This window comes from Caretta caretta, chromosome 17, assembly GCF_965140235.1.
Source record: "Caretta caretta isolate rCarCar2 chromosome 17, rCarCar1.hap1, whole genome shotgun sequence".
NCBI lineage: Eukaryota > Metazoa > Chordata > Testudines > Cheloniidae > Caretta > Caretta caretta.
The window spans coordinates 6,051,228-6,076,816 of NC_134222.1; the positions used below are offsets into that span (position 1 = coordinate 6,051,228).

Here is a 25,589-nt window from a genome sequence, read left to right on the forward strand (position 1 = left end):
TCTTTGTAAAAAATAAAACATTGTGGTCCCTACAATATATAAAGCCAGAGGGTCATCCTTATCAGTATAATCCAAAATAAATAGGGATTTTCCCCCTTTCGGGATCTGAGTATACAAAGAGTATTAATGTTAAAATATATCCATGTTTGCATTAAATGTTTTATACATAACTGACTTGAATTCTTTGAGTTACTAATTAGAGGTAACTATCTCTACTAAGTATAGAATTCCAGAGTTTCCACCCTTATGATAAAGGGAGGCTGGTTGATCTAGTCAGGAATATAGAGGTTGCAGTACCAAATAAACATAAGAACCCGTATTATTCAAATTTATTTGTAACACTGTTTATTAGTGTTCTCTGTGTGCCAACTAAACAGTCATCCAACTGTTGGTTCCTTTTCTTTCCCAGTGATAACAGCGATTACCACCATTACTACTACATAACTTTGAAAGGTGCTGTATAAAATAAACTCATAATGCTGTACAGAGCTAACAACCAAAATGAAATATCACATAATAAACAAATAGTAGAGCTGCCAGACACTGGTTATAAGTAAGCCAAATCAAACAAACAAGTAATAAGTTTGGACTTGATAACCCAAACTGACTTTTTCAGAGGAACAGCCGTGTTAGTCTGTATTCGCAAAAAGAAAAGGAGTACTTGTGGCACCTTAGAGACTAACCAATTTATTTGAGCATGAGCTTTCGTGAGCTACAGCTCACTTGACTAACCAATTTATTTGAGCATGAGCTTTCGTGAGCTACAGCTCACTTCATCAAGTGAGCTGTAGCTCACGAAAGCTCATGCTCAAATAAATTGGTTAGTCTCTAAGGTGCCACAAGTACTCCTTTTCTTTTTCCAAACTGACTTAGCTTCTTTAGTTTTTGGGATGCATTCTGCATTTTAAGTGCATAATCAAAGATTTCTTTGTTGTCCAAAATGCATGTGTAAGTACTGCCTGGGTAAAAAAAAAACCCATGCATCCTATAAGTACTTGTAAGATTATATTAGTTTAAGGTACCTGCTAGTGCAATGTTCTTTCAGTGTTTCTAGCTTAATCTTTTTTTTTTTTAATCACTTATTACTCATCCATAATATTTTCCTCCTGGTTAAAAGATTGGCACACAGTGTTTTAAACTCAAAATGTACATATACTAAAAAGTCTTGTTCCTCATTTTAAAGTTAGAGGGGTAATTAGAGGTAATAAATTAGAGGTAATAAATGTTTTATTTTAGAGACCTTTATATATTAAAATAAAATTTTGCAACACTTATTCTGTAATGTGGTTGGAACCCTCCCACATTGACCCTGCAGTAGGTGATCTCCAAAAGTGGGTGATTTTTATATTCTAAATGGTATTGTGTGAAACAGTAAACTCAAAGAGGTGAGTCAAGGATAAATTATGTGTGTGTGTGTGTGTGTGTGTGTGTGTGTGTATATATATATATATATATATATATAATTATAATTTAATACATCAGCCAGATTTGAAATAAAATCTAGAGCCGGACAATACAAATCATTACTGTTCACTAAATACCAAACATCAATATTATGTTGAGATATTTTCTAGTTTTAAAAGTTAGATTTAAGAAAACTAAATTTTTAAGCAAGGATAAAAACACTAGCTGCCCATTGCAAGTAGGTTGAAACTCTGAGTATATATATTTAGATGTGCCTCTGCACAAAGCACCACAGTGATCAATTCTAGATGAGAGAAGGGCATGCACCAGTCTCTTAGCATCAGATCTGAAGAGTTGGCTGATGCATGGCAATGCTCCTAAGATAATACTGGGAAAGCTAGTTATTATTGTAGACATGTTGAGCAGAAGGCAACTTAGGTACAAAGTGATATCTAGTTAGCACTACTTCTGTGTAAATTTAATTGAGGAATTCTTTACTTTGTCCCTAGCTTTAAGTTTGTCAGATATTTCAGAAAGTTCTGGATCAGCCTCACTTATGTTACTCCTTTTGCCAGTAGAGCTCAGATTGTCACCTTTATGGTGGCAGTTCTTCTCCCTGAAGAAGATTTGTTTGTGGCCTTATGGGAGAGCATGCATGGCTGCAAAATAATTCTCAAGTGTACTATAGTGCAGGAAAGAAATTAGGCACTCCAGTTGTTATAATGAACTTGTCTGATGATAATGAAGGGCAGGTGCCAAAATCACAATTCTCACTTGGAACTGCAATTCGTATTTTGGAAAGATTAAACACTTAGTATTACTGACTGAGATTAAATAAATTTAACATAAAACAGATACTTAGATGCATATACCCCCTCTTCCAGACCTGTTGAATTTATACAGAAGAATACACACACACAATATAGTAATATAAAAGAGAAGTTAGTTTGCTTACAAAAATTCTGACTGCTATGGATTTGGATTAACAGATGCAAACTGTGGTTTGCTACCACAGTCTTCGTGGATCAATATACATAACCCCAAAACTAGAAAGGATGTTTTTAGCCTATTTTCATACTTTTCTTTTAATGCTTTTAAATTCTGCTGAGTTAATTTTAAATGATCAAAACACTGTCATCGCTAGTACCTACAGGTTCATAAAACATGTATGTATTACCTACAAAATGTATATGAAAATTGGAGTGCCAAGCAATGCTGATCTCTATAATACATTCATGACTTTAAGCAGTATTGTGTACGATAGAGGTTCTTAAATAAGTGCATAGACAGTAAGGCCAAATTAAGCCTTAACCCATTGCCATAAATGTTTGAGCTTTGCTGGCTATGTTACTGCATTTTACATTAGCAGTTAGCATCCAAAAATCACAAGTCCTATTGCCAAGAGGTTAAATAATACTTGGTCTGCAGAGAAATTGCCATCCTGCTTATGATGCAGATTCATTTTATGGTTGTAATCATTTAATCAGGCTTAAGTCCTTTTTTTCCTTTATTGACTGGGGCAGCGGGTGTCCTACTATGGCATTTGAGACCACTCATTCAGTTGTTCCTAAACGGTGTATGACAAAGACAATCAGGAAAAATATAGTTTGTACTGATCCCAGAGATAAAAATCCTGGATTCTCTCCTCTTCTTAGTGTTTGCCATAAGTAATACATTGCGATGGCTTTCCTTTAGGCCAGTTTACATAAATCTTTGCGATCAGTTTGCATCAGAATTGGATTAAGGCACTGTTTTCTTTGGATACTGCTAATTTAAGAATTCGATTTTTTTTTTTTAGGCAGGTAAATGCATTACTGCTTGAGTCAGAAGCTAATTTACTTTCTCGAATAGCTGATTTACATGATGTACTGAATCATGAAAACTTGAGTTTCATGCAGATCAGTCTCTGATATTTAGTCCGGTTGTTGGAGGGATATAGGAGGGGTGTGGGAATTATTCTATCCTCTGAAAGAGATTGATAATACATTCCACTCTCACATGGTTATTCTTATGTGTTATTTAAATATTTTGTGTGTCATTTAAAAACTCAGAGCTAAAATGAGAGCATGTTTTAAAGCAGTTAGGAGCTAGAATACGATGCTTTATATTATAAATTAATATGGCAGATATGTGTGTAAGTATATAGAAAATCTCTGATTGCTCAGATAGACAGCCTACATATTCTCATGTAGAGCCAGACTTTGCCACCCTTCTCTGTATTGAGTAGTACTTTATTATGCAATAACCCTACTCAGAGTTGTTTTGGCTACAAATACGTTTCTAGGTGAAATTAAAGGTACTGGTTTTAACCTTTAATGCCCTAACTTGTTTGGGCCTTGGTTACCTGAGAGGTCACCTTTTCCACCCCCTGTCATTTGACTTTGGGGAAGCCCTCAAACTGGAACTCTCTATAGTAAATGAGAGGATGCTCCTGGCAGGTTATTCTCCTGGACAGATCCTCTACTATGGAATTCATTTCTCTTCTTAGTCCAGCAGAGCCCAGATTTTTTTTTTACATGCAGGGGATGCTTCCTTGCTTGAAGGTATTGAGGGAAGCTCAAGGTTCACAAGTGGAGTTTAGGAATGTGGTCCTATGATATAGTTGGGTAGGTTTTCTGTAGATTTTGTGGTAGAGTGTATTAATTGGAAAACTGATGAGCTAAAAAGTATTGGAAATTATAAAACTTTCTAAGTGTGTTTCAGATTTTAGGAGGTAATTTTAGCAGATAATCATAATAAATATAATAAAATAATAAAGATATAGGTCACAAAAGTATATTGCTATTTAACTATCTGGTGATAGAACAGAGACTTTAGACAATTAGAAATATGCTGAAGACAGAAGATACTAAAATTAATTCTGACTTCCTTTTTAAAAAAGGAAATGCAAGTGTTGGAAATGCAAATCCCTAAAGCATATCACCCAATGATTTTCACTGTCACCAAAAAATGTCACTGGTGCTTTATGGAAATACAGTTGCAAGTCAGGTTATTAGGTGGTTAATAAAAGGCCTCTTCAGGTTCAATTCTACAAACCCTTACGCTTGCACATAGATCCTACTTTCCTGAGTGATCCCATTAGTTTTACTAATGCTGTGTGCAAGCGTAAGGGTTGTAGGATTGGGTCCTTAGAGACCAATGTTTTAAACTGGCAGTTTGATGTTGGCTCATCTCCACTGCTAATATAACTTGTCTCTGATCAACCTGCTTTCTAAACATGTTTTATGATTTGTAATTTGATTAGCTAATGCTAGTGAACTGTATTATTAAAGAATATAAATAATGTGATGGAGAAGGCTGTGTCATCCCAAATACATGTTGTTTGATGCTTAAATAATTTTCATTACCTTTTTGTAATATGTTTGGAATTGTAATCTTATGGATCCAATCCTACAGTCTTTACTCAGGTAAAAGTCCCATTGTAAAGTATGTGGTATAATGCTAAATGTAATTTTCTCCATATCATTGGAGAAAATATAAGGTGCTACTTCAGGTAGTTAAGGATGAGAGGAAAAAGGTTATCAAATAATATTTTCAGTCCACTTAAATAATGGAAGAAGTTTTAAATTGTAGTTCATATTATGTACTTAATCTGTTTATTCAAAAACAAGATCCCATTTACGATATTTATTTATTTATTTTGACTTTTTTTTTTCCCCATTTGGCCCAATCCAGAGTTCTAGGCACATATTGCCTTAAATGCATTAGTTTAACAGTCTAAACCTACCTACCTTCATGTTATGGGAATAAAGATAATTAAGACTTGGAAGTATACTGGACTGCAATAAAAGAAAAATAAGATGTTTAGAAAAAGGAGACCACAGGACCAATTCTGTAGGATTGAAAATGCCTTCATACTGTTTAAGAATCAGGTTGCTACAGCAAAAATAAAAAGAGAAATGTTAAAGTACTACGTAAAGCTATGGTACTTTCAGTGGTAGAGTTTGGCTCTAAAGAAGCAGGAAAATATGTTTCAGAGCCAAAAATGACTTATTTGGCTGTGACCAGGATTTCCTCTGCCTACCTCAGGGACCTGAAAATAGAGGTAGGAAAATTTGATTGTGGAGCCAAGTGTGACTTGTTTAGTTCAAGTCATAATTTACTGTTCTTTCTTTGGGGACCTGAAAATAAAGAAACTTGCTACAAAATGTTGATAATGGGCAACTCTGATAGTGGAAGCATTAACCTAACTTTCCCAGAGAGGATTTCTCGACTTCCACTTCCCAGATGCTTTTTTAAACGTTCTACAGTAGAGCATACTTTATAATTGTATAACAGTTAAGTGAGACCTTTACTCAGCCAAAATATGTAGGAAAAACATTCAAACCCTTTTATGTGAATAGATGTAAAAAGAAAATAAACTTGATAAGACTACATTTTCTGTGCATTGATATTATTCAAAAACTGGAAGAGGGTTTGCCTTTTAATGAGAATCTTTTACATATTTCCTTTAGTCAGCTGCTATGATTTGAATATAAACTATGAAGGGAAATCCCCTTCTTATTGTTTCCAGGAGTGTAATCTGTGAGCTATGATGGAACACATCATTTGAATTGCATTTTTCATTGCTATGTATTCAGTATTTTAATGGTGTAAAAAAAATCAGTTGTACAACTGGGGTTTCTTCACTTCTATGATGAAGAATCAACAAATCAAAACCGGTGACTGAAATTTCCAGTTAACAAACAACAACTTTTCTTAATATTTAAACTTATTTCCATCCGTGTCTCCACATTTTTTAGCTTATAGTTTTTTCCCTATTGTTCCTTGTACAGGGAAAGAGAAATCTACACTAGTTAAATGGTGACTGAAATACATCTTTATTCTGAATGAAAATGAAGCTCCTGTTCTACATGACACTATTGGTTCATTTTTCTTGCACTAGTGTAGACTATTTACCACTTAATGGAAGCAGTTATGGTCCTCATTTACCTATGAGTTTCACACATGAGTCAATTAAAAAAATCAGTTAATAAAAAGCAGATACTGTGAGTCAGGCAAATACTAATGTTAAATAGCTAAGTCCTTAGAATTAGGAAATTTTCATTTTTAATCCATCATGTTTTGGGAAAAGTAAATAGTCATTTTAAAATACAGGCGAATTGATACATAGTTAAAATTTGGGGGGAAATTTTGTTGCAAAGATTTTTGGCATTATTTGAATACTATACAATGAAGTTTAAAGCTTCTCTTTAAAAAGAAACTGGACATTTTATTATTGCTCTACAGTTTTGATAGTTCGAAGCAGTTTGAATGTTTCTGAACAATTTTGCTTTAAAAGGGAAATTATCAACTTGAAAATTATGTTACTGACTTAAAATAGTATATCTACTATAATTACAATAAACACCTTATGTTCAGTATAACTGAAAAAAACCCTGCAAAAATTACTTTTTTTGCTTACACTAAGTGCTATCAAATGCAAAAGTGTGGTCAGTTTCATTGTTTCATCTGTACAGTCAGTTTCTCCCTTGCTGAAAAGGGGCTACCACTAATGGGATCATAAAAAACTCTGATAAAAATTTTAAAGGGAAAACAAACATGAGATACTATTCAAAGGGTGCTCTTACAGAAGCTGGTTTTAAAAAAATATTAAGTCATCTGATCTAAAGAAAGGGCAGTGAATAAGGATATGAGTGCTATCCATCTAGAAACTTATATGCCCCCCTCATTTCCATCACCATAAGAGAATATTTAGTAATAAATTGAATAAAATACTTTCTTAAAATAGTAAAGATTGTGATGAATAGATTTGATTGTTTGTAGAGGATTGCAATGTACAACATATCAGTAAGCCCCCAAATTTACAGTAACAGTGATCGGGGGACATATTTTGAAATTTTAAGAGGGATGTGTTCAAATTATGAGTATTAAAAGTTACTAATGATGTGTGCGTTACGTTTTCAAGGTGATTGGCATTGTGATTGTCTTGCAACCAGGTACCATAAATTATTTCAGCTTGTTATTGTAAAGTATAGTAACGATGGCAGTGGTTACTGAGGACTGTGGTATGCAAAAATCTCATCTTGTTAAGGTGGTTGGGAGGATATTTCCCTTGTTTTCAATTTTTTTCTCTTTGGAGGAAAAGAAGTTAAGGTTTAGCCCACCAGATGTAGAATACCAGATGTATACAAAATTTTAGCTTTGGCATGTGAGCCACTTTTTGTGGAGAATGTAGCCAAAAAGGAGAGTTGAAACTAAATTCAGAGTACTTTTTGGTTTTGTCTCTAAAATTTTAAAAGCCATTCAACAAGTGTAAGCTGTGCTTGCTGACAATTTTGCATATTACCCTGAAGCAGAAAGAAATTTTAAAGAGAGACTATACACCATTTTCCTTAAAGAATTTTTTTTGTAAATACTGAAAAATAACTCCTCTCCCACCATTATTCCCAGTGCTAAATGTGCTGCAAAACGTTTTTATGTAAATTAAAAAATTATAGATAGTAGAGTCTGGATTTTTGGTAACTATCTGCAAAATTTTGTAAAATACAGAATTCCTCTGGTTTAGAAAGATAACATTTGAATTCAGATTATCAGACAAGGCTAGTGAATGGCATTTCTCTTCTGTTGGTGCAACAGTAATGTCAATATGTTGGCACAGATTAAGAAAGTCATTCCTAAATATATTCCTCAGTTGAGCCTTTGGATAAATAATAGAGCAAATCAAAACTTTCCTTTTACCTTTAAATGTTTACTTTTCTGATCCATGAAAAATTCCAAAGTGATATTCTTGTGTTTATCTTGTCCTTAGCAAGTAGTGTTGACCTTTACGTTTTTACTTTACTGTCAAAGAATGTTGAAGGATTTAAAAGTGAAGCTATCACCTTGGGGATTTGTAAGGATGACTGACACTTACCACTTCACCTTAGACGCAGTGGCACTGAGCGTATGCAGCAGCGTTGTACCTCAAGGGAACCTGTTTGATTTTTTTCACTTCTGCTTCACTGGAAATGGATTGAATTTTCTCTTCAGAGGAGAGTTTTGGTTGTATTAGATTTTAATCAAGTCACTTGTTCACAGTCCCTCCAAGCCTACAAGACTGAGATGAGTAGATGGGCCTGGGGTGAATGTGCTAGATGATTTGTCAAACCGTAAAACTTCAAGATCTCTGAGATGCCACATGCTGTAGTTGACAATACTAAAAGTGTTCAGTGGCTATAACATTATATAAACCTTTCCTACAGTCTTTGTCACTGGGATTAAGAGTGAGAATACTTGGGAATGAATGAAGTGCTTCAAGTGAAAAGGTACTTTGTGGATCAAAAATAAGAGAAATATGTGTCTTCACATGTAGTTGTTAATACTGTTCTGGCACAGAAAGATACATAGAGAAATGATAAGATGCAGGATGATACAGGTGCTCCCTCATATTTAGAGTTTTGAATTATGGGGTTAATCTATCAAATTGCCTCAGTGGTTATTTTCTCTGCAGCCTCTCTTCCCTGTTGTGACTATCTCATTCTATTTCCATTCTGCCAATTTCCTTGATTTTTGACTAGCTTTGATTCCATCTCCATTACAGGAGACATTGGCCCCCAAGTACTACTCTATTCAAATCCCATGAACTCCAGAGCCCAGTCATTTTTGAGTTGTACTGTGTGGAAGAAGCAGTCTTCAAAATGCAAGAGATTTGAATGATGTGGTGCTGTGTTCTGGAGCTGCAGATATAACCACAGAGATGAGAACTGTCCCTTTCTTCTTGATTACTGTTACAGAAAGAAAACTTAAAATGTGTGTGTTGGAGAGGTTGAGATTTGCATGGTGGGGACTGGGAGGTCCCTGACGTTCTGAGTGGCAGTCAAAAAAAGGGAGTTGCTTACTTCAAATATTTTGGAGTTCAGATAGCTTTGCACTATTTGTGCTGTCTTTTATTTCACATTCATGCCCATACATTAAGGTGGGTAATTTTTGTGGGCCTTTTAAACCTTTAAAAATAAATTAGATTTAAAAACTGCTAGTGTCAACTTGTGAAATATTTATGCTCTTGTAGTAAGATTAGTTTATAGCCTCAGTAAGCTTCAGCCACTAGAAGCGATATGATTGCACACAGTTGAGCCAGTCTAATTTATCCAGCCCAAAGCAATGCTACAGGATATTGTGGGTGGCGACAGAGAGAGACACAGCACAGCATTCTATAGATAACCAAGCAATACAAAGACCTGATCGTATCGAAAGATAATATTGATCCTTAGCATATCTTTTAACGCTATACGCATATGAAGATATTTTTTAAACAGAAAAATGTGGCAACTGTGTGTGAAAGTGAAGTAGAATGATCTATATTAAGTAATCTGGATTTTATCTGTAGAACTCTGCAAGGTGTTCATTGGTATGATTATAAAATAAGCTTTTCTACAGCATACACAGAAACTGGTTTGACAGGTTACTGGTGATAGGCATTTGCATATTTGAAACCTTTGTTTGCCCATGAAATGACTGCACCAGTTTGAAAGTAGTGTCCTACTGTTATTATCTCAGTCTTATGGGTTAATACATTGAGATTGTGTGTTTAGATACAGCTTTTAGTGAGCCTACTGAGGAGTGAAACGTGTTCTGTGAAGTACCCTGGTCTTTACATGTTCACTATTTAGTCTTAAATCTCACAGATGTTGTTACTTCTTTTGAGGGAAAAAAATGTTAAATGCTACACTGTTTAATGCTACTTCTACTTAAAAAATTTTCAAACAAAAAAGAAAAAAAGGGATATGATGTCTTTCACTTTCCTACATTCTCAAATTTTTATGGTTACTTGGCACTCATCAAGAGGGTGACTAGACGGCAAGCATGTTCTGAACAAGTATGAAGAAAGACTAACTGGACATATGAGATTTTAAGAAGATAGATTTAAGACCATATTTTTTTTAAATATTCTTTTTGTTTTTTAAATCTGCGGTGGATGGATGTAGCGGTGGGAGTATGTATGTGTGTACCCATATAAACGCACAAATATATTGGTAGAGTATCAATATTTGTTTAGCCTTATCCAAACTGGAATCATCCTATCTCTAGCCTCTTTAGCCGTGATTCTCACAGCACCACCAAGTGGTAGTATAAAGAAGGCGGTAGGTTTCTGGTCAAGGTTTTCATCAGTGCTGCCTTCCGTGTTTACATTTGTGTCATTACAATGCTGAGCTGTTGTCTTGTCTTCAGTGTTCCTTCTGTTGTGTATCAGTTTGTAATTTAAAAGGGAAGATAGAGAACAGTTGGAAAAAATAGTTTCTGAAGTGCTGTTATAGCTAAGAGTGAGCCTGACTTTTTAACTTTTGGCAGAGACCCAGTTTTGTTTTTTTTCCATTTTAGCAAAATATAGCACTGCAGTTGGTTAAATAAAATACTGCCTCTACAAATCTTGAAAATATGCCAGATAAAATAAAATACAATCATACTGATTTTGTCTATTGAAGTTACTCAACATACAAGACCTTGTACTTTAGTTTAGCCATTGAAATTTATATTGTGATATTTATACTGATACATGTGTTTATGGTATGCTGATATTGAACAGTAAACACTCCTAATGCACATTCTCTCTCTTCCAGTTTGGTTTTGCTATAAACTGTTTAGGTCTAAGGCCCTATCCTTGGCTGAAGATAAAACCATTTTGCATGAGTGTCTGGTGGACAATGTGTTTATTTTTACTGAAGAAAAGTTTTCTTAATAGTTTTAATCAGTAGTTTTAACAGATTAGTTCTTCTTCTTATTTATGGGTTGAACTCTGTCCTAAAAAGCTTATCATGAGTGAATAAGACAGCGTAATATTTCTCATATATATTGTTTATGTGACGGTATCTTAAACTTCTAGTGTCATATGCACTTATATTCACCCCAGTTTTATATGAAACTGCCGTAAAGGGAACCTTTTTTTATTTACTGAACATTAAACTGAAAGTACATAATTTAAAGGATAAAATGTTGCTGTGGCTAGATCATCTCACTGTTGTTTTTCTCCAGAATCTATTAATTCATAATAAGCTGCTATTTGCATGCCCTAATGTTATATATTAAAATGTTTTGGGGTTTGTTAAATTAAATAAATGTGCTGCTCTCTGACACAGTGCAAGTTAAGGCACTATACAGGTTTCTGCATGTAACTCTGTAAATAAACCTCCACTCTGACCTGCCACCCCCTAGCTACTCTCCTAAGCATCACCTCAGCACATGGCCAATAATGTAGTAGTTTAATGCTTTTTTCACCATGGGCTATCCAGGCTATTATTTCTTGTATCACCTGAATCAAAGATGAATCCAGGTCTTCATTGGAGAAGCATTGTCATTTCACCTAAACCATTCCCCATCACCCTTCAACACCATCCCCAAAAGAGCTTGTCTAATAAAATGCTTTTTAACTTTCTATATGATTAGCCTTCTGCTTTAGGAAAGCCTTGTAAAATACATTTGAATTATAATATAAACTGCCTCAAAATCTCTCCAAATCACAGTAAGCAAAGTTTGTTTATGTAATTTAGTTTTTGTTGAAACTCAGGGTATTTCCCAGTTAAACTTTCCATAATGGGGAGAAAGTCTGTCTAATTAAGCATTAAAAGAAAGAGTAGTTAACAGGTATAATGTTGTTAGACTTCAGCTAATGTGACTGTGACCATGACCTCCCAGATAGATCAAAGACTAATCTTTGTGACAGCTGCAAGATGGCAGAGCTTGCCATAGGCCTTCTGCTGCTGCTTGCTGAAACTATTTGTCTGTAAAGCATGCCTGATAGCTAAGAGTATATTTTTAAGGATGAACAGGTAAAAGTAAAAGGCTGTCTTTTGACATTTTAACTAATCCCTTCTAGCCTGTGGTTTACTGAACATTTAGGATATTTGCTAGCAGGAGAGACTGGCTTTTTCACATATGCATCATGTCATTTTGAATTGGGTGTTGATTTGATGCCTGATAATGCAGAGTTATACAATGAAATAGATTCTGATTGGATTAAAATGACATGCACTGGCCTTTTACCTTTACTAGACTTATTATGAATCCTTAACCCTCAGCAATCTAAATAGTCACTTCATGCTGAAACCTGATCTTTAGAGTGAGAGAAACAGAGTCCTTTTTTTTTGTCATCCATTATTCATATAATGGAGAGGTTAATATCTCTTCCATTAATATATAGACCTCAGTATTTGTTATCTGATGTGACAATGTTTTTGCTAACTCTATTTATATGAATATACCTCTGTGTATAGTTGTGACACTGCCTGCAATAATCGTAATTGGTGTAAAACAGAATGAAAAGTTATTCTAATATTGCTTTACTAAGACTTTCAAAGTAGCAAGAAACTATAAAAATGTTAAATGTGTTAATGTTGACAAAAGGCTTTGTGAAGAAATCCTATTGAGAAATTTATCATGAGATGCAGAGAACTATGAAATACTTTCAGAAGAACTTTGTGACTACTTCATATTTTAAAATATTGTTAGCTTTACCCCCTTCTTAGATTTTCCTAAATTTTATTCTTCACCTCAAATCCTTTAAAAGTACTGTCTTTGGTTATTCTAACTGCAGTTACATGTATGGTAATACAGAGATATGTGTAATTACAGTTTAAAGTTTTTTGTGAAGAATTATATTAATGTTTACAAACTATTTAGGGGGAAAAGATTTCTGTGTGCTTCAAAAATAACAAAAGGAAACCTTATGCACCAGTCAATAAATTCTGAGTGACTGGAACAAATATTAAATCTGTGAAATCAAACTGAATTTACTTTCTGGCTGTAAAGATTGAATTTGTAAATTTGACAGGCTGTTTCAAAGGGCATAAGTACACAAAATAAAATTTCTTACCCAAATTCAAGTTGAAAGTTACCTGTCAGATGTGGTTAGAAGTCTGCTGTTTTCTCTCCTGAAGCGTGTCCTTTCAGATGTCAGTTTAAAAAGGTTAATACTGTGCAAAAGAGCAGTGAAAAGAACCTTTCTTGTGTAGTTTTGTCTTTTTTTAAACCAATACATTCTGAAAATATATATTGGAGCTGGATATATTTTCCAAATAAGAGATCATTCTTCACATTCTCAGAATGGACCTTTAACAAGCACTATCCCCTTGTTTGAAATGGGACGGCAAGGGGTTTCTCTTGCAACTGATATCAGCACTGCTCCTTGACTAGCGAGGATAGGTTCCATTTACCTGGAGAAGCTGGCTTCTTCCTCCAGGAGGCATACCAGTCCTTACTGACCCTGGCCCTGGAGACCCTAGCCCTCTTCTCTAGCTGGCAACATACTACACAGCTGCTCCAGCAGTCCAGGGTTTATGTAAAAAAATGCCTTTGAATTCAGGTTATAGAGCAGAAATTTATTATTTATTTCATTTACTTTCTCCTTTTCTTTTTTAAAAAAACATCTTAGTGCTTCAGAAGTGTTCCCTCCTTTGCCCACACCCCAAATATTACATTTGCTTTCCATTTATGCTGTGGTGTTTTAGACTTATTGGTCCCAGAATATTAGAGAGACAAGGGGGTGAGGTAGTATCTTTTATTGGACCAACTTCTGTTGGTGAGAGAGACAAGCATTCGAGCTTAGGTAGAGTTCTTCTTCAAGTCAGTTCTCTCAAAAGCTTGTCTCTCTCTCCAACAGAAGTTGGTCCAGTAAAAGATATTGCCTCACCCAACTTGTCCCTTTAATACCCTGAGACTGACACCGTTACAACTACACTACATGCCGTTTCTTTTCTGCAGTTCTGCCAGGTGTTGAGGGAATTACTCCCAATATTAAACCATTGCACATGTCTGTCAGTTCTATACTCCTTGACAGAAACTAGCTGTGTTTGATACAAGTAGGTGTGTTCCAGTAGCCTGGTAAGTTTGGATGGTATGTGATTTTAGCAGCTGGAGTACTCTGCTGCCCGCTGTAAGGAATGAAATGCAGATGGTGTTGTACAGCATGGTAGGAGTCATTGTGCCTTTCAGTCTTAGACTACTACTTGAAAATGATGGAAATGACCAAATTTAGTGATTATGCATCCTTTGCCAACAGGCCACGGAGGTCTGGATAAACATATGATCACTGTACTGTGAGTGATAAGCTATTACTGAGTGAACCACATATTACGTATGAATAAAATGAGCAGAGTGAAGAACATGAATTATATCTGAAAAACAGAAACATTATTTAGAATTTTATTAGAGAACAATCAGTCAAGTAAGTTTTGGATATTGTAGTGTTTTAGATCATTCATAGTTAAGTAGATACAATTTCTATTTGTGGACATAAAAGCTCAGAGTGATTACACAAATCCTTTGCAAAGTTCAACTGAAACAATGTTCAGTATTGTAAACTTTATGTAGACTATATACAAATTCTTACTGCCTTTTATTAGAACTGTTGATAAACTAATCTGTAATTTCCCAAAGACTGGAAAATAGGGTCCTAAACTCAAACTGTATTTTTTAGAAATTACAGCATCAACACTTACTGCACAACTGAAATATATAAACACTGATGAGTCTATATAGTAAAACACATGTCCAAAATTATCTCCACTTTGCACATTCCAAAAAATTGTGATAAAACTTTCAATTATGGATTTTATGATATTTTTGCAAAATGAGAGCTAGAAGCTTAGCATTACAATATTATTTTGATTATATTTAGTGAATGGTGGTTCTTATGCAAATGACACTAATGTTAGCTATTACCAGGCACACAGCTCTGCCTTTAGTCTGAGACAGCGCTAGTCTAATCTTAAGCAAAGAATGTTCATTATCCTTAATTGCTTAGTAGTGGTGTGATGTGAACAAATGGGGTCTGAGACGGGACCACCAAACTCATTTTCACTTGTGGTTTAAGCAGGGCTTGGATGAAGTTTCCTCTGGAAAAGAAGAGATTTTTTTTAACATGGTGTTCTACCTAACAGCCTCCTCCCTCACTCTCTCATACCCAATTGATTGATTAACCAATTTGTTCTGTTTTTCATTTTATTATATAATTTTGCAAAAAGAAATATTTTAAAATAATCTTTTGACTTTATTTTTAGGTTGAGTTAAAGAGGAAATACAATGACCAGCACTCAAAGACAAGAGGCCTTTTACCAGGTAGCCAATGGTATGAAATTCAAGCTTATAGAGCTCTCAACCAGGCACTGGGCAGGTGAGAGGAACTGAATATTATTTAAATATTTTCATTTTTAAACTCCTTTCTCGAGTATGATCAATCCCTCATTCTTAGGACTGGAGGTATTTTTGCATGCCATCTTCATGTTATCCTTGAAATTGTTTAAAATACAGATATTCAGATTTCTGCTTTCTTCAGATAGGCATCAGTAAAATCTAACTGTAAGGGGTTGCCATAAACACTTCAAGCAAATACTAATTAGGAAACTGTGTTGCCCTTTTAAACCCAGGAACTCTTTCATATTTTATAGAGCAATTAGGGCCATGGAAGTATCAAATGCAAAGATTTCCGACTGATGCTTAAGTCAGTGGGTATCTTTCATTTCAAAGTAAATAACTCTGTGACCCATAATTCCTGCCTTGTAAATATTTCTGCCCTCAGTAATCTATGGACCAAATGTCTTGTAACAACTAACACGGGTAAAACTGGACTGACATCTTGCAAATCAGGTGGCAAGATATTTGGCAAGCTGATGTTTGTGCTGAACAAGGGTTGGGGAGTGAAAACGTAACCAAGCTGTTGTCTTCAGTACTGTTTTAAAGAGATTGCTGTCACTGAGACTTTCTGAAAGGGTAGTGTTTGTTGCAAGTAAATGAGGTCAAATTTGAGGGGAGGTCTGCACTTGCAGTGGCATGTAGAATACAGACACTAAACCCCCAGCTAGAATGGGTAGAAATAGCAGTGTAGACAGTGAGGCACTGCTTCAGCGAGTGGAGACCTGCTAGTGTATATTGGCCTTCTACGTGCCCAAGCACCACATCCGCACTGCTGTTTTTAGCAGTAGAGTGTCCTGCTGCCAGAACCTTTCTGGGACTGCAGTGAAAGACTCCAGCAGCTGGGAAAGGCTCTGGTGGTCGGAGGAGGGGGAGTGGGGAGGCAGCAGGGAAAGGCTCCAACAGTGGAAGCTGGCAGAGCCTTTCCCCACTGGGGGGAGTCTTTCCTGCAGAGGGGAACGGCTCCAGCAGCAGGACACGACACTGCCAAAATTAGCAGTGTAGATGCGGAGCCACAGCTTGGGTGAATAGAGAGCCTGTATAGTATTGTACTCCCATACATACCCCCACCCTTCAGACATGTCTTTACTCTTCTTGCCTGGGCTATGCCTCACGGGCTATGCTGATGTTTATACTCATGCTGTGGGGCTCTGCATGTATGTACTCTCTACGCCACTGAGAGAAGTGTGCAGTGCAGAAGTACCCTAAATTTGACTTAATATAGCACGTGAGGGATATATATAATGGGTGGGAAAGGGATTGGGGGAATATGATGGAGAATAGTAAAAGATCATGATATATATCTAACAATGAGTATGTATCTTGTTAATTTCCTTTTGGGGAGTGAGTAATTTAAAAATAAAAAATGTTAGTTACAGGAGGGTGCAAGAATGGTGATCAGAAATGGAAGACTTCCTGAAGGAAGTGAGTTTGAGGAAGAGAGTTTGGTTGTGTAGTATACAGGACATGTTGTCTGTCTAGAAATTTTTCATTTAAAATATGTTGCTAATGATAATCTAGGTCTTCATTGTATGACTGACCATTTAAATGGAAAAAAAAAGGAGTACTTGTGGCACCTTAGAGACTAACAAATTTATTTGAGCATAAGCCGATGAAGTGATCTGTAGCTCACGAAAGCTAATGCTCAACTAATTTGGTTAGTCTCTAAGGTGCCACAAGTACTCCTTTTCTTTTTGCGGATACAGACTAGCACTGCTGCTTCTCTGAAACCTGTCATTTAAGTGGATGCACTTTTAACCTGAGCTGAAAGGAAAAGACAGACTCCCCTACTGGTGTATTTGGAAAAGGCTCAGTTGCATGCAAGGGAGAATAATTCTGGTTTATATTCTAATTTGACCCAGATTTTATTATATTGAGCCTTGGAAAAGAAAAGCCAGTATATTTCCGTGCATTTATAAAAAGAGAATATAAATCAAAATATAGTATATGCTGACAGTCCTAGAAAGTGGTTGCTGCAGATAGGCAAGCTTCTTTCTGTAAAAGCGTCCTGTAGGGATTGAAGTGAGCAGAAGGATGTTAGTTTTGAATCTGGCACTTTTCTGTTAATTTAGTGCTGTTACCGTATGAAGTAACGTAAGTCCATGAAATGTAATAACAACCTTTGGGAATATACCAGATGGTGTGCATGACCAGGTGACAACTGTGCGATGAACTTCTTGCAGTGCTGCTTTACTAAAAGTGTGGGATATGTTTCCAGTGGGTATAATTCATTTAAATGGCAAGTTAAAACAGCACTTATTAAAGCAGTAAAAAATGAAAAGCTCGGAAAGAATCTTTTGCCTTGAATTGTTTTGTTAGTTTTTTCTTTCATGGGAGGCTTTAAAGATGTTCAAGAAAAATTTCTTTGCTGAGCTAGTTATGTTGCTGGGAATTAGAAGATCTGGATTCTAATCTCATCTCTAGACACAGTGATGTTGTGTATCCAATCAGACTTCTTTTTGCCTTAGTTTTCCTTAATTTGTAAAATGAGGATAATAATGCTTAGCTATCTCTCATGGGATTGTGTGCTCCAGTTCATTTATTTTTGTATAGTTCTATGAAAACCCTTGTCTGAAAGACACTGTAGAAGGTCAATGTATTATAAAAATAATTGATTCATATAAAGTGGCCCTTCAGGATTGTTACAGAAAGCCACTCTTTAACAAACTTTTAATTACAAAGTCAACACCATCATTACCTTGAATCTTGATTTTTTCTTTGTATAGGCTTTGTATTAAAGCCTAGCCAGAAAATACTAAAACAGTTGCATCGTTTTATAAATCTTTGTACAACCACACTCAGTGCATTCCCAGATCTTGCTCCTACACTCTTCTCTACTCTCCTTTCAGTATTTATCCTATCTTTCTCACAACAGTAGATTGCCAAACAAATAACATGTCTGTTGTAATTATTAGACATCCAGCGCTCAGTTTATGAAATAACGTGTGACCTCCTAGTTTGTGTCATCAAATGGTCACTCTTGTAATTCTGTGAATTGCGTGAAAAAGCAGTTTCAGTGCTTAACTGTCTTCTGATATAGTTTTTACATTCCTTCTCTCACAGATATCTGTTTTGCTGGAGCTCAAGAAAGCACATCTGACACATCTTTGCATCTTTTGTGCTTCCAACAGTATGCAAAAGAGAAATAGTTTTCAGTTTTAGATGCAATTTTATTTAATTATAATTCTCTTTCATTGTTCTCCTGTAGGTGTATTCGTCACAAAAAGGATTGGGGTGCTCTTATGTTAGTTGATGACCGCTTCAGGAGTAACCCTAATAAATACATAACTGGTAAGATACTCAGATTCTCCTGGGAAAGATCCTAGTATTAGGATATTGTGTTGGGAAATCTAGGCTTCAAGAGGTGATTTCCCAAAGAACTCTGTTATGTGGGGGAGGCTATAACAAAATATATCCATTAAACTCGTTGGTTCTGTTGTTGTGCAGCTAGAATTCTGAGCAACTCTAAAACCCTGCTTCTGGGTGTCAACAGGCTTAAAATGCACTGAAACACACAAAGTAGCCATTCTGTTATTTTAATTTAATTCCCATTCAGAACATGCTAGTAGTAAGATCTGTTGAAGAAACTTCAATTTACAGAATTTAACTGACATTTTTAAAATAAAATTTATAACATATATAAGAACTATTAGCCATTGTATGGTAAATATAAAAATAAAGGTACTGACTTTCATTCACTTTCATTCATTTGTATGAGTAGTTTTGCACCCATAGTGAACTGCAGGGGCTAATGTTAGCAGTTAGAGGTTTAACCAGGTGGTTTGTAGACATGAACAGGTAGAGGCACCACCATTCCTTTCATAGCATCATTGAACATTTGTTTGTGCTGTCATGATCAGTACAGTTTCTTCATGGTTAGTAAAATTAAGGCAGCTAAAACAAAAATAAGGCTTACATGACACTAGTCAAGGAGAAATTTCTTAGGAATAGATTGCATAGCTTTGTTGCCCCTTCTCCATTTATAAACAACCACAGTAAAAGGATAATGTAAAGGAGATAATGCTCATGTCCAGTCAGCAGGATTCAGATTCGTGGAGCTCAGATTCTGCCACATAAGCAGTTTTCTGACATGTTGTTTTGTATTAGGCAAATGCTTAGATAACTGAAGAGAGGAAACAAAAGGGAGAAAGCAGAGTATTGTAATTTACACACTCACACTAAAAGAGTTTGTGAATATGGTAAGAGTATTTTTTTGAAAGAATAAAAGCTAATATACCTTTTCTAATATAGAGTATTTTTAAGGGATTAAAAGATGTATTTTTAATGTTTATGAAAATTAATTTTCTCAATCTTCAGTTTTCCAGATTCATCAAAACATTTGTTTGTTTAAGATTTCTGATATACAATAATTATAAAAATTAACATTGGTTCATGTGCGTATGATGTTTTTGGAAGTATTAAGTGATTGTGATTCTTTCAGAAAAAATCTGACACACATTGTTTTCTAATCTGCAAAACATGCAAACTATTTAAATACTGCTAGATTTTGTCATGCAGTCAGTGAAACAGCTGTAATAAACATACAGTCTATACATAAATTCCTCTTGTAATCATTCATGATCTTTAAATTAATAGCACAGGAAGGAAAGCAAGAGAAACATTACACAGATATCAAAGGACAACAGTAGTAACATTTTGGAAGGCTGCAGCATTGCTGCTGTCCTTAACAGTAGATACCAGTTTAAATTTAATTTAGGTGAAAAATGAGAAGATGGGGTAAAGAATTTTTTAAACCAAATGATAACACCATCTGTACTCTAGTTTTTGAAAAATATTCATAGAAAGCTATAAACAAATCATGCCTTCAATCCTGTAAACAATCTCATGCTTAACTTTACTCACAGGAGTAGTTCCACTGAACTATTTCCATGAGCAAAGCTAAAGCTGTCTATTTCCATGAGCGAAGCTAAAGGTGTAAATATTTGCAGGACCAGGGCCCAATTTAGTAACTTGAAATAGCTACTGTGTATAATCTAGATAAAGTAAGTTTGGTTGTAGTGTACCAATTTTTTTTCATTAGGATTATCCAAATGGATTCGTCAACAAATCCAGCACCATGAGAACTTTAGTACTGCACTCGATTCGTTGGATGCATTTGCTAAAAAAAATCAAGTGGGCGCCAGTTCTTCCACCCAGTGTAATAGTGAATCTCTGCTCATACATTCAAGTTCAAAAGATCTGTCACCAACTTCGTCATATGAGGCATCTATTCATCTATCACCAGATGTTCCTGTTGAAAGTAAGGTGCAGAATTTGGTCCTGGAAGCTCATTCACCCACAGCAATCAACACAGTTAATTCTACAGCATCCAGTCAATCAAGTAACAGCATGGCAACAAAGAAAAGTATGCTTATTTCCCATGTTAAAACTTCATTAACCGTTCTCCTAACTGATATTTTTGCGTAGCCTGTAAAATCGTGCATCTTTTTTTGAAAGAGACAGACGTTTAAAAAAAAATTATGAAGTGTTGTGCTGTAAAATGGCCACCTCTCACAAATGTATATGAGCTTTGTTCAGGAGATTACACGATTAGTTGTCATCCCATCTGGTTGTCTTACAACTAGCAACTTTGATAAGTTTATAGTGCAATTTCAAAAATGTTTAACTCTGACATTATTTTGGTTCTGTAATGAAAAATATGAAGATAATCTGAAGATAATTTACAGTACGTTTACATCTACTAATACTGGCATTGTACAAAAAAATAGTTGAATTCACACATATTGTGTCATTTTTTAAATTTTACTTACTCGCATCTTACTTGGAGTTGAGTCTGAGCTACAACCGTGGCTCCAGATTGTTTCCAAAATTTAGAGAATTATACTTCACATGTACTCCCTACCTCTAATAGTTTGGCTAAATCAATACTATGCATGCAAATAACATCAACATTCTGAGAAGTGTGAATCTAAATCTGAATTTAGTGGCTCAAGCTCATCTCTAGTCCTAACCATTTATGACAGATAAGAGAATTTCAACATAGAGAACACAATAACTTAAAGTGAAAAATACTGACTGTGACCCTTATCCTACAAGCTCAATCACACACTTTAACTTTATGCATGTGAGTTGTCCCACTTAAGTCAATGCATAATTATTTGATGGTCTGACCATTTATACAGGATTTCATTTCACACAATAACAACAATTCTGTAAACTTAATAAAATGTGCTAAGTGTATTGTAAAATAAGGACAAAAACTAAATCAATTACTATTGTATACTTTTGTGATTTTCACAGATGGTCAGAATTTTGGTGTAGAAAATCATTCTCACCAAACAGTGTGGAGAGAAAAACAGATGGATTCCAAACCAAAAAGTCCTGCCATCAAAAAAGAAAGACAGAAAAGGAATAGTTGGACTAACGCTGATCTTATGAAACAATACTTCAGCAATAAGCCAGTGACTTCAACACCTCTGCCTGTGAATGAAAAGAAATCCATCTCCAAAGCCATGTGCAAACAAAAAAGGAGTACTATTGAATCTAGTCAGCCTGTTGTTAATGGATGCCAGTGCCAGTCGTCATTGCTAACGGAACATACACCGAGTGGACCGGCATTACAACTGGAAACAACTAGTTCCTCAATAAAAAAGGGTGAGGCTGCAGCTACTGAAGAACATCCTGCTGAACAGCAACTCTGCACTAGTGGAGTCATAGATCAGTGCATTGAGTTATCTCCAGTAAGAGGAAAAATTGAACTTTCAACGTTAAATGTAGCCATAGAAGCAGAAGCTGAGGATGACAGTATCTATTTTACACCTGAACTTTATGATGATACAGAATCAGAGGTACAGCAAATTGAACCATTAATTCAGACTTGTAATAATACTGTGAATCAGAATGAACATGGAGCTTGCATTGTAGCTGAAGATCTTTTTGAAATCAGTACTTCAAAAGCAGTAAGCTCAACTAAAGAAATAAAAAGTAATGATAACATGAACACAGAGTTAGCTATAATAGTGCAAAATGACAAGATTAAGGGTAATACAGTTAGTGATGCTGAAAGTATTACCAGAGTAGGAGAAGTGGAACAGAAAATATATCAGGAAATGGACACCAGAAAAAAGAAAAGTAAACTTTCCAGATCACGGAACAAAGGTGTGTCTTCCTTCTCATTGAGCAATACTAGTCCATAGCTACCATGTTTTACAGGAAATTTGGAAATTAACTTCATTATGAATCACTTATATTTCTGGTAGGCTTTTTTATGGACTAAGTAACCTCACTAGTAGAGAAATGGTGGAATTGTACTTTCATTTTATCTCTGTTTATCAGATTTGATTTTTTTTTTATTTTGCATATGCAAATAATACTGCTCTGCTGTTTTCTTCAGACTTCATTAAGATTCTTCTTCACAATGTATGGCTGAAGAGCCAAACAAGACCCAGGGAATCATAAATTGTAGACCCAATAGTACTGTACCTGAAACTATAGGGTGAGGACAAGGTTGATCAGTTGTCGATTTGAATTCATCTGGTGTTGAGCACTAGCAAGCAATTGCTGTTTAGCCCCCAATAAAAATAAAACTTGAGGCAGATACAATTCTGTGCATTTATGTTAGATTTAAAAAAATTAATATACAGAATAGGCACATTCCTTGAGCACCAGGTAATTTACAAGAGATTCCCAAATTAGGGGAGCCATTTTCCATTCCTTCAAGTCTTTCCTCACAAAAAGAACATATCTGCAGATGAGTAGTATTGAGAAGACAGCTTGAAAGTTGATGGTAGTAATAACATTATTACATATACTTCCTTTGTTTCATGTGTAAATAGAAAGTTGAAGTAAGCTAATATCACTGACATCTCTTCAAAATTTACTGCTTTGATGATCTTTTTATTTCAAACATTTTTGTTGATTACATTGGGCTAAATTTTGGTCCTACTGACTTCAGTGGGACCAGAGTTTGGGCCATTATTACATAGTGAAAACCAGAGCAAAGAGAGTTAATGTTACAAAATAAAGCAATAACTTCTATTAAACATTTAAAGAACACAAAATTTGGAATAATTATTTCCAGGGCTTCACGTGTATCCCAGGTTAACATGGTGAATTAACAATTTGACACTGAAGATTAATGCAGAAGGAAGGATTTTGCTGCTATGAAACATTGTGACACATATGTTGAGAAAACTAGTTTTTGTTCCTCTTTTTATATTAATGAAGTACATTTTGGGGAAAAAAAATCCTGGGACAATGTAAAGTATTTTTCTGGACATTTATGTATTAGTCACGCGAGTTCAGTTGGAATTGCACATGTGATGTTTTCTTTAAAAATCAGACTCAATAATGTACATTTTCTTGCATCAAGTATTGTGAATTAAACAGCTTCTTTTCTTTCTATATTAAATATTGCTTTAAAAAGATGAGCTCTTATATTTGCAAGTATGGTAAAAGATGGATAGAATATTAAATCTCTTTTGCATTAGCCTCGGACCCTTCCTCTCCTGAATTTTTGTCTTGTCTTGTTTTGTTTTGATTATAAACTATTTGACGCATGAAACTGGTCTTATCTATGTTCAAGCATTGTGTTAATTTACAGTTACTATATCAATATATAATATCACAATATATAATAACATTGACTTAGGACAAGTGCCACCTATTGAACTAACATCACCATTCCCATTAGCTACTGAGTTTTCCTTGGAGTTTCCCATCCAAATATTCATGAGACCCATCCTAAATCCTGACTGTTACACACTTGCTTTGAAGAACTGATGGGATCATAGAACTAGATAGTCTTGCTGACTTTTTTTAAATGCAAAAAGTGTAAATTCACTCCTACATGCATGCGCGCGCACACACAAGCTTCTTGTTCTCGTGTATATAAACATCAATGGTTGAAAAGCATTTTATTTTTAAATTTTATCAGAGATTTGTGTTGACTCAAAACAGCAAAAGTAAATTGGTTACTTAGCTGTCTACTTAAATTTTTTGTCACGTAAATTTTTTTTGTCATAAGTTAAAACTAACCTAAAACTGTGTTTGGACTTCTCAAGTCAGTGAAATCTAAATTATAGAAAGTATCCTATTATTTTGAAACAATAATTAATATTAATTTATTTTGTGCGTAAAATAATAATCGAATCCCAAATTTATTAAAGGACTGAATGTGCAAAGAGCATGCAAACGAAGAACCAAGAAAGCTGCTAGTAGGGGAAATGGCTTCATCTGTGAAAGAAAGGTACCATATAAAGACTAGATTGAATGAAGTTATTGAATGAGGTAGTGGCAACTGTTGATAACGTGTAAGAAAAATATATATACTCCGTTTTTCCTGTGAGGTGAAATAATGTACAATGTGCATGGTTCTGTATGGTTTATTAGTTGATTAATATAATTATTGTAATTTAAATTTTCAATAAGTAATATAGAGACACTTATTTCTGGATTGAAAATTGCCCAAGAGATCTGCATTTGTAGTAATGAGTGCTGAGGGCCCTATTCGCATCAGTGGGACTAGAGGATATTCAGCACTTTGCAGAATCAAGCCCATAGTTTGTAACAGATGTCTCCTTTCACATAAGCACTCTTCACTATTTTTGATTAGTGTGTAATTTTTAAGGCAGGGTTTTCAAAAAAGCCTAAAATCCTAATTCCTTTGAAGCTTATTGGGAGTTCAGCACCTAACTGCCTTAGGATCCTTTGAAAAATTTTGTAGCATGTAGCCAGATTGCCTCTGTGATCTTATGTGAGTTTGTAAGTTGAGAATGGTCAGTACTTGGGTGGAAAACCTCCAAGGAAACCCTGTCTGTTACAAGACATTGTATTGCTGATTAAGCAGACAATTCTCTTCCTTGATATAGCATTAAACTAGTACCCCACCAGCATGGTGCAAGGGAACATTTTGATACTGTGAAGTCCTTTTTTGTCTGAGACTTAAAACTAAGTCACTAAATGCTTGTGGTCATTAAATATCTCTGGCCATTTTCTTGAGAGAGAGGGTATTAGTCCAAATGTCCTAGCCTGGCAGCTCCTCAGATGACGGAACTCATGTAAACTCTAAATATCAGTAATCTGTAAAGTAATTCTGGGTTCTTCTGGAACAAATGATGTTC

The 25,589-nt window shown here is 35.1% G+C and overlaps 1 protein-coding gene across 3 annotated transcripts in view; it reads left to right on the top strand.

The window, feature by feature from the left end:
* Positions 1-23,964, top strand: part of BRIP1 (BRCA1 interacting DNA helicase 1) — a 132,538-nt gene extending 108,574 nt beyond the window's left edge. For 2 of the 3 annotated variants that reach the window (XM_048824513.2, XM_075120715.1), the window contains 4 exons: positions 15,378-15,490; positions 18,716-18,798; positions 20,549-20,872; positions 21,769-23,964. In XM_048824513.2, the coding sequence (XP_048680470.2) occupies positions 15,378-15,490; positions 18,716-18,798; positions 20,549-20,872; positions 21,769-22,664 (1,416 nt within the window). In that variant the 3' untranslated portion in view covers positions 22,665-23,964. The remainder of the gene's footprint in view (positions 1-15,377; positions 15,491-18,715; positions 18,799-20,548; positions 20,873-21,768) is intronic. The other variant, XM_048824514.2, reaches the window with a different exon arrangement.
* The last annotated feature ends 1,625 nt before the right edge of the window (positions 23,965-25,589 follow it).